This window comes from Podarcis cretensis (genome assembly GCF_951804945.1).
Source record: "Podarcis cretensis genome assembly, chromosome: 1".
Taxonomy (NCBI): Eukaryota; Metazoa; Chordata; class Lepidosauria; order Squamata; family Lacertidae; genus Podarcis; species Podarcis cretensis.
This window is the reverse complement of record NC_137170.1, coordinates 99,523,678-99,533,832: the sequence shown is the minus strand read 5'-3', so window position 1 is coordinate 99,533,832 and position 10,155 is coordinate 99,523,678. Positions and strand designations below refer to the sequence as shown.

General features: G+C 41.6%; 1 protein-coding gene across 6 annotated transcripts in view; it reads right to left on the bottom strand.

Moving 5' to 3' along the window:
• Nucleotides 1-2,808: 2,808 nt before the first annotated feature.
• Nucleotides 2,809-10,155, bottom strand: part of R3HDM1 (R3H domain containing 1) — a 46,064-nt gene continuing 38,717 nt past the window's right edge. For all 6 annotated transcript variants that reach the window (XM_079993132.1, XM_079993134.1, XM_079993136.1 and 3 more), the window contains 6 exons: nucleotides 8,571-8,674; nucleotides 7,219-7,388; nucleotides 6,463-6,613; nucleotides 6,130-6,212; nucleotides 5,416-5,500; nucleotides 2,809-4,253 (listed from right to left, as the gene is read on the bottom strand). In XM_079993132.1, coding sequence (XP_079849258.1) covers nucleotides 3,889-4,253; nucleotides 5,416-5,500; nucleotides 6,130-6,212; nucleotides 6,463-6,613; nucleotides 7,219-7,388; nucleotides 8,571-8,674 — 958 coding nt within the window. In that variant the 3' untranslated portion in view covers nucleotides 2,809-3,888. The remainder of the gene's footprint in view (nucleotides 4,254-5,415; nucleotides 5,501-6,129; nucleotides 6,213-6,462; nucleotides 6,614-7,218; nucleotides 7,389-8,570; nucleotides 8,675-10,155) is intronic.

Genomic DNA, 10,155 nt, shown 5'->3' with positions numbered 1-10,155 from the left:
CCACCCACCACCAATCATCACCCTCACAACACCAAAGAGGAAGCGTTTGTGGCAGTAGGGCACGCTTAGATTCGGGAGGTAAACTGGACTGCGATTCGCGCCTGTAGATTCCGCGGCGGGTTTTTTTCGTTTTGTTTTTTTTAGCCTGCGGCTCAGCAGCAGCCGATTCGCGAGGGAGTGACAAGGGGAGCGGCGCTTTCGGGTGGGGACAGCAGCAAAAATGAGGGCATGAACTGGAAAACTGCCAAAAATCTTTATTTTGTAGGCGAGGTACTCAAAACTGCACCGTAGTATTGGCTGAAAAGTGAACGTGTCAAATAAAAACCACTTGATTTTTATGCAACACTGAATGATTTTATTTGCTAATGCGAACCAAGCACAAATCAAGTGGCAGCTATTTAAACCTACTCCTAAGTCCTACGGGGGAAAGGCTCATCTCCAAGCCCATCTGTTGCAAGATGTAGGGTTTGTTTATACAGTATATCTATTTAAAAAATAGAACTAAGATCTGGAAAGTTACAAACGTTTAAAACAAAGCAGACTTTAAGTAATTTTATATTGTGGGAAACAAAGCCTATAAACATTCCACTGATTTTCATGCAAGTGTGCTAGCGAAAAATGTTTCTACAAAGGCCTTTTGGTATCTAGAATTTAGCTGCTTTTTATGATTACAGCTGCCTTTTTATTGAAATTGTAAATGTATCTGGACAGGTAGGATAAAACTTCTAAACAATTAAGTACTCATCTCACCAACAAACCTATTAGCTTCCTAATATCAAAGGCTGCAACACTCTTGTTTTTGGGGTGTGAGAGGAAATTAGGCCTTACGGAGCTTAAGAGTATTTGCTTTTGAGTAAACATGTATAAAGATTGAGCTGCACTCATTGCTTTTTATGTAGCTGTTTTTTCCAGACACTAAAAACTCAAGTAAATGCAGATGGCAGTCTAATGAGATAGGTAGAGTGGCTTCTTGTGTCCTTGAGGCATTTTAGTAGTTATACTAATAGTGAAAACCAGGCACAAGACCAATCTTGGCTCTAATAAATGAGTTTGCCACTGTATTTGCGAGTGACAACTCAAACAAAAACATGCTATTGGCAGACCAGCTGTCTGGAAGATACAACCCACAATGCAACACCTGCCCTTTTAAGTAGGCTAAAAATTCTGGCTGCCAATCTAAAAAGTATAGCGTGCTAACTCTGTATTAAAATGCTTTGTTATACTTTGAGGAAATGGCATTAACAGGCAGTATGCACTAAGAACCTGCCTCAACAAATTAAGTCCTTAATATGAGTTTAAGGACAACAATATCTCCTGAATATGATATTTTCTCAGTACTTAGCCACCTAATATAAATTTCTGTCAATCTATTATCTGAATTGACGATCTGAACAATTTCCTCCTCATAACTCCACTTGTATGGGCTAATCTTGTGTAGCAGCAATGGCCGCTGGACTACAGCTCCCTGATTGGTCATGCTGGCTGCAGCTAATAGGAGTTCTAAATACATCTGGAAGGCACTAATTTCACCACCCATCGTACAGAATAAAATGGCTAACTGATGCACTGTGGTTGCATTTGGCTGGCATCTTATCATTTTACTGCTAACAATTAAATCCTACTTTCTATTTAGCAGCTTGTAACTCGTTCCTAATCAGTCTTCCATCCAGGCAGTTTCCCGGACCAAATCGACTGTAGCCAAGGTTGTACTACCATTTTGTATGCCATAAAAGTGGATTTGACAACTTTTTTTGTTCAGCAACATATTCCACCCAGTTTATCTCCACGATTCATTTAATGCCACTGTGATTTCAGGAGGAGGAAGAGTAGTGTGGAACAGAGAAACTATCAGAAAGTGGAATTAGTCGAAGAGATGCTGATTACAACAAAGGTTTTTACATTAAAGCTATAAACTCACCATAGATTATTCCACTAAACTTAATGTACAGTCATACCTCATGTTACTTTTGCTTCATGTTACGTTCTTTCAGGTTATGTCCCGCGGTGACCCGGATGTACCGGAAAGGGTTACTTCCGGGTTTCGTCACTCGCGCATGCGCAGAAGGGCTAAATCACGCTTCGCACATAAAACACCAAATCGTGCTGCGCACCTGCGCAGACACGGCACTTCAGGTTGCACTCTTTTCATGTTGCAAACAGGCCTCCGGAACAGATGCCGTTCACAACCAGAGGTACCACTGTAATTTAGTTCCAAGTAATTGTGCACAGAGGGACGCAGGTGGCGCTGTGGGTTAAAGCCTCAGCGCCTAGGACTTGCCGATCGAAAGGTCGGCGGTTCGAATCCCTGCGGCGGGGTGCGCTCCCGCTGCTCGGTCCCAGCGCCTGCCAACCTAGCAGTTCGAAAGCACCTCCGGGTGCAAGTAGATAAATAGGGACCGCTTACCAGCGGGAAGGTAAACGGCGTTTCCGTGTGCGGCTCTGGCTCTGGCCAGAGCAGCGATGTCACGCTGGCCACGTGACCCGGAAGTGTCTCCGGACAGCGCTGGCCCCTGGCCTCTTAAGTGAGATGGGCGCACAACCCCAGAGTCTGTCAAGACTGGCCCGTACGGGCAGGGGTACCTTTACCTTTAATTGTGCACAGAATGGGCATTGTATGACTTTACTACTAAGATCTTACTTTCTCTATTTACGGCCAGAACTAATTCAATTTAATTGAAGTCTTACCTCATGCAGAAGTCCAATCCGGTACCCTCCAATGCTTAAGGATGCCTGCTATGACTATATTCAACAGCATTATGAAATATGTTCATTTCTTTCAAGCTCACAAAAAAAAGTACACCAGAAAACTTGTACTTGTAAACATTTATTTTTTTTCCAAACTGAAGAAAGGCTTGCATCAGCACACATTGTACAGCCTTGCAAATTATACAGAAATTGAAAAGGTGTCTCCTTTATATGTGCAATGAATCATTTGATGTCCAGTGATCCTCTACAAATGATGAAAAAACATATTTAAACCACTTAAGAAGTTTCCAGCACTTATCAAATGCGATTACTCTTACAGTAAAAAAAAGAAAAAGAAAAGAAAACTATATCAATGGGAACACAATTAAAGTGCAAACTTTTTTTTTTTTTTACTTTTTTGCCATTTGGGGGAGTCACATTTAATTTCCTCACTGTGTATTAAAAACTAATGGGCTCCAGTTAAAAATTTTCTGCAGTGCTCATTTCCCCCCTTTTAATACTTATCCTGATGGAACAGAAGCAAGCTGCTCAGGAATATCATTTATTGGCAGTTAAAGGTTCACATCTCTAAAGTAAATCTTGAAACGGCAGGACTGGAGAAGGTCTTCAGTAGTTATTGTTGGATTCCATTACCCTTGGAAGAGGAACAGAGGGGAAGAGAAATATGCTACCTTCCTTGCCCTTTGGCATACTGGGCTAGAAACACAGTGAAATTCCTTAGGAGCGCTTCTCTTTCCCTCCCTCCCCCAGATCACTGCCCTTAAACTGACAGAAGTGTGCTGGCTGTGTGCAAAGGGATTACAAAATACACGTAAGAATATGGTTTTTCCTTATGAACAAAAGTTCGCTGTACAACAGAGCTTTGGATCTGATACAAGAATTCAGAAATATAAAACGAAACTACTACAAAAGGGGTGTTTTCAACAGCATTCTTCAGAGAAGGCTGCCTGTCCGTTTCACATCACAGCAGTATTTTACTTTGTTGTTGATGATTTAAATTGCGTGTTTATTTCTGCATCTTCTCCTGGATCACTGGGCTTATTTTCTTCAAAGGCTTTACTGTCACATGACATCCAAGGAGTCTTTTATGAAGACAACAAAAACCCATAAACATCAAGCCAATCAAGTAGAGGAGATAAGGACATGGAAGTGATAAAGGCTGAATGTTCAATGACGTAGCTGTTACTGAGAACTAGCCCTTTCCAGAATGTGAAAGTCGTAGTGCTTCTTGCTTGTTCTCAGCCTAAACTTGTTCAGTGAATTACTTTGTTTCTTCAATGCATTTTGGGCTGCAGACATGGTTGGAAACGTTGCTAGAACCGTGTACGTAGATGCCAAGTCACTAAGTTTGGAAGGTTCAGCGTTCACATTACTATCTCCACTACCACAGTAGTGATGGTGTTGCTGCTGTTGCACCTGTAGGAACTGGGGATCCCGTAGCCACCGAATCTTGGCACCAACTTTAAGAAGTTCCACAAATAATTTTTCAGCTTCTGCACGAGTTATTCCTTCTGGCAGTTCAGTAATTTCTAAGACTTTTCCTACAACTGAGGGGTGGAAAAAGACACGCAGGATTAAAAATGGCTTGCTTTGTAATGCCTATGGTATCCAGATCCAGACCCACCAAAACGTTTTTGTGCTTGGCTGGCAATCAACCCAGTTCCTTGAACTAACAATTCAATAATGCCCATTGTTATCAAGAAGAGACAAATGAGACATCGATAGCTGTGCAGCAGCTATTTTAAAAACTTACTGAATGGAAAGGTGCAGCATATGGACATGAAATGACAAGGGCCACCACACCCTCTCAATACCTAGAGAAAAGGTAATCTATTAACTGCCAAGTTTTCTACATGGCCTGAGGCTACTAATGTCAGGATCAGTGTATCCAGTGGTGATTGTCCTTAGGCAGGAGGGAATTGATTAGTGGGACTCTCTGAAGCAGATTTAGGAGGGGTGCTGGGAGGATCACTGAAATGTCTCCTTCCCTTTTCTACTGACAGATTCCCTTCTGACAACCCAATGCCATAATTAGAGATTACCCAGTAAATTTTAAGTGGCTTTGGGCTTCAGTAAGTAGTAGCAATAGTCACCAACTTCAAAAATACTGATGCTTCTAAATCTGCTATTTTGCAACAAATTGAATGTGAGAACCAGCATTTCCAGCAGGAACCCAAATTATAATATTTGGCTTTCCCCTCTCATGGCAGGAACCCTACAAATTCAAACACCCCCCCCCTCAATCTGCTGGAACAGAAATGTCACTTTGTGATTCTTGCAAGAGTCTTTCACAAACTCTGTCTCCGTTACAGGTACGTTAAAAAAAAAAGCTCTCCAATGAGATTTATACACATTCCAGATACGGCAGCAGTTTCAAAACTAAAAACGTACTCTGGCTCTTCATCACAGAGAGGGGCACGTGTACAAAGCATACTATGTAATATGTACAAAGCATACTATGCAATAACAGCTTAAGATCATGAATGTGATCATGGTGATAGGGAAATAGCAGTAGCTCGCACAATCTGAGCACAGATGCAAAGTACTTTGGACAGGTAACCTATCACACCTCTTATTGCTGTGGCATATTCTGAATCCATCTCCAGACGACATTTAGTCCTGTCACCTCTGTGCTGTGATAGAATGGTAACAGGCATAATATACCTTCCTAGTAGTTCAGCTGCATCAAAGTTACAATACGTCACATACCTGGTTCTCCTGCACCAAATTCTGTTGAAGCAGCCTTTTTGGCTGGCTTTCTTCCTCGGTTCCCATGTCTGCTTCCAGGCTGACACTACCAGGGAGAGGGGTCAGACATACACAAAGAATGATCATCTAAGTGGAGCAAATGATAAACAACTGCTTCCTTTTCTTGAAAATGTTTTACTTGGCAATAGGTGCAGTGCTGTGCCATTTGAACCCATGAAGTGACACATCTCTCACATTGACAAAAATTACTTGCACTCCAGAAGAACTCGAATAATTGCATTGGAGCAATTGGTCAATGAACCCTCTCTGAGATCCAAACAGCACAGTGCACCTCTACACTTTGCAAGATGGCAGTAGTTCTAGGTGAAGCCTAGATTCTTACTACCCCCAAACCTGTCTTTAACCTGGATTTCAACTTAAGACACAGAGGGCAAACATATACAGAAATCTGTAACAGTATGCAGTTTCATTTTGACAACGGACATTTTTGTCTAGCCTAATTTGTAATGGAATTATCTTGGTTCTCCCCACCCCAAACTGGAGCATCACTTATGCATGTTTTTTATTTCAAAATAGCTGCTCCTACTTTTTACTAACGTCAACAATTCCTTTTTTTTAGGAAAGCGGGTAATCTCTCTTTCCCATTTATAAAATGAACCTGACTTACAAACAAGTGACATCCAAATTATTGGGCTGTTTCCTACTGTTCCCTACCTGTGGACCTGCTACATGCCCATGTAGCAGAGCTGGAGGATTGTACTGCAACGGCTGACCAAGTAAGGGATATCTGGCATCTCCTGAAGAAGACATAGAAATAAACTTAGGTTTCAGATTGCTCAATCAATTCTAAATAATTCTAAACAAATGCAATTAACTGTTTCTGTGCAATGGTATCGATATTCCAAGTCAATGAAGCTGCACTGACAGCAGTTAATTAGGATGGAGTCAATTCCAAATTCATGGGAAGTCAACATGCCTTAGGAGAAACATTAAAATTCGACTCTCCAAGTGAATTAAAAAAAGTAAAAAATGTAATCAAGTTCTTACCTTGTCCAGGAACAAAGGGTCTAGAGAATGGGGGTACAAGAGGAAGAGGTGTTAACGTGGGACGGATGTTCTTTATGTTTGACAGCTGACTTGGCGCTGGCGACTGGGCTGGAGAGGTGACAGGACTACCTATTTGTGGACTATGCTGCAACTTTAAAAGAAAACAAAAAAGGAAAGAGAACATTATGCCTGAGTTTATGAGAATAGATGAAAGCAACCCTTTCAAGTTTGTTTGGTGGGGGGCGGTGGCCCTTGTGAATATCAGTTTCATAGACTGCAAGTGAACTGTGAATTTGTGCATTTTGAAATCTTCTCATTTTCCATTTCATATAAAGAGATGATTCCCTGTTATGCAGCTATGATGCATAAAATCACAAGCCCATTACAAAGTTACTACTTCTGTGACTGGCAAGATGCTTAAACGCAAGAAACAATACTCTGCCCCTCTTCCTAGACATGTAAGACAGGAAACCTTTTGGGGATACCATTTGAAGGACAGACTGTGCCCCATACTAGTGTGCTGTTCCTTTTGCTGCAGCACTAGGCCATCCAATATTGTGGTGTGTGTGGGCGAAGACACAGGAACCACTGATTATACCAAAAAAGGGGCAATTTTATACTGGCGATCTGTACAACTTTCTTAGTCGTTTCCACAATATATAATATTTAGGTATATAAATATTTTTTAAAACCTGTTACACACTGAAAATGATGAAATGAATGCTCCCCCCTTTTTAAAACATCAAAATGGAATACCTGTGTAGAGCTGTCCAAAGCGCCAAAATCTGTTGACTTCTGCCCTCTTTGATGGTCACAATAATATTTATTTTGTTTCCACTGGGGAGGTGAATGGGGTCGAGGCTGAGGATTGTTGGGTATACTGAGTTGCATCATTACCATTCCTCCACCTGGTGGTGGTGCTACTGCTACAAAACAAAATTAGGAAAGAAGGGTGCTTAAGTTCCTAGTTACCCCAACCTTCCTAAAGATTGCTTCCAGCCACCTTAATCCATCCACCTGCTAAGGCCATCAGCAAATTCTCCACTCCGTGATCCACCAAGGTCAGAGATGAAAATGGGGTGAGACACAATTCAGGGCTTTTGTACATGTTGGAAGCAATTTTGCAGCCCTCCAACCTACTTTTTATATATATACTCTGTCTACTGCACAACAGTTTTTCTGAGGGGGGGGGACTATAGCTCATAAAGAAACAGGTATTTGTGTATCTGAAAAAGTGTCCATGCACATGAAAGCTTATACCAAGAACAAATTTAGTTGGTCTCTAAGGTGCTACTGGACAATTTTTTTATTTTTTTTATATATTTCCTAAAGAAACAAATCTCCAAAATCCCAACTAATAACATTTAGAAACCCAGAGCACATTGTTAAGCTATTATTCTTTTTCTTCCTCTTTTTACAGTTCCATTAAGAACACCAAGTACACAATGCAAAGTACCAATTGTTCTCTGAAATTATAACGATTTACAAGAAACTTTTTGTGTGTGCTTTGAACACAAAAGCCAGACCTAGCATATGCTGAGCACCCACTGCTCTCCAGATCCTTATTTCATTCGTCTCCTTCCCTTCCTTGAAGGAACTGAAGGTGGCACATACAGTCTCTCCTTCTCAAGTTCATTCTTTCCATAACCTTGTGAGGTAAGTTAGGCCAGAACAGCAAAAATATTTTAGGCCAGGAGAGCAGACAGTTGACATCATTGCCCCAATGCCCACTTCATTGGCGGCGGCGGCTGCTGCTGCTGCCGCCAGGAAGAAGTCTGTCTAATTTTGGTGAACTCCACTTCCCCAGCAGAAGGCCCACCCCTGCCTGATGCATGCCATCCCACACTGGTTGGAAGGGTGCCCCTGGCCTTCTAGATAGGGCTTCTCAGGGGTCACGGGGCCTGGAGGGGTATGGAGACAAGAAGGCAGGCAAGTCTCCATTCATGAACTTCAACAAATCTTAGAATCCAGTACATGCACTACTCACTGTATGCAATTTCACTGGACTAGGATTGATAAGCAAATAAGGTTGTTGTTTTTATTTTTTAAAAATTAGCCCCACGATCAGAGAGTGAAAGGGTCTAATGGTCACGATTCTCTTTTCACACCTGCACACTGTTGTCCTTGGAGTTGCTGGGAGTTGCAGGGCGAGGTTGCCCTAGGGAACTGTATCTGCTCTGATCCAGGAGGCTGAAGATATGCTACTGATGAGCTGCAGAAGGCGGGCCGCGGGCGGGAGGAGAGAGAGAGATGGAAGGAAGGAAAACACCGTGTATTAAATGCAAACTGTAGACCTCAGCCAGGATATCTGAAATTTGTGAAAGCCGCTTGTAGCACGCGATCTGATTTTGAACAGGAGAACCAATACATAATTTACTTGTTACAGAAAGTACAGCTGCGCAACCCTGCTAGTTCATACACCTGCCATCCTGGCAAAATAGGTAAAGAGGTAGCACAGGGCTGGCTAGCTGTAGCCCTCCTCCTTGGCCCCCGCAGGATGAAGAAAGCAGCCAAACCTGTGGTTATCCTACAGACTGCTTGGGCACATTGTTATTCCTTCCCTTTTTGCCATTTTACAATTCGTTTGTCGTTTCATAATTTGAAAAGATTTATAAGCTCTAGGGGGGGAAATGAACCCTACTTACAATTTATACTAATAAAATTTAAGATGAGAGGGTGAAACAGTTGCCATAGGGGAAAAAATTAGTGACTGTTCTCATTTCTCTAATCTTCTTGTGAATTATTCATGGTGTGGCTTTTGGAAAGGTGACCAGGCTTTGAAGATTGCCATTAATGCAACACATTACTGCAAATTGCTGACATTAAAAAAATAAAAGCTGCTTTCAAAGCACAACGCTCAAAGATCAAAGGAACCCTAAATATCAAATAGAACTGATACAAAGATAACCTACAGGCGAGATTTTTTCGTTGTTTTGCAGGGAATATAAACGAAGTCAGAACTCTTCACCAAGGTGACCTCAAAATCTATTTCGCAGTACTTCTGCAGAATAACTGCAGATGACCAAAAAGCTGTGCAGGATACTATTGCTTTATCCTTGGAAACCCATCCATTTTACTTGATAAGGGAAAGAAATTGTCCTTAAGTGGGAAACTAATGTTGTGTTGATACTTTACTCTCTGCCCAGTGGCATATCCATGTTTGTGAAGTAGAACCATAGGATACAGTCATCTCTCAGTATCCATTTGCAGGTACTGCTTAAAACACTTCGTCTGTTTTGTCATTAGGGAGTAATTACAGGTTTATTCATTTGTCACAAATCAGATTAATCCATCCGAATGCAGAAATCCATTGGATGATATGTAGAAATAAGTTCTGCATTATGTCTTTCATCACTATAGGAGAGGAAATGGTAGGGCGTGGGTTCCACAAACACAACAGGAGCCGGTAACAGGCTAAAATATACCTTTTGGACCAATGGAAGAATACACCACACTACTTGGGCTATAATCCTATGCATACTTACCCTGGGAGTGAGCCCCTTTGAACTACGTGGGGCTTTTACCTTCAAGTAGACACGTACAGGATTGCCCTTTTGAGACATCTTAGTTTGCCTCTTAGCACTCAAATAAGAATCAGATCGTTTCATCCATCCATGTAGTACCGCTAGTAATAATAACTAAATGAATGCCATTAGAACAACTATGTATTTGTTAAATGCTTGAATAAATCCA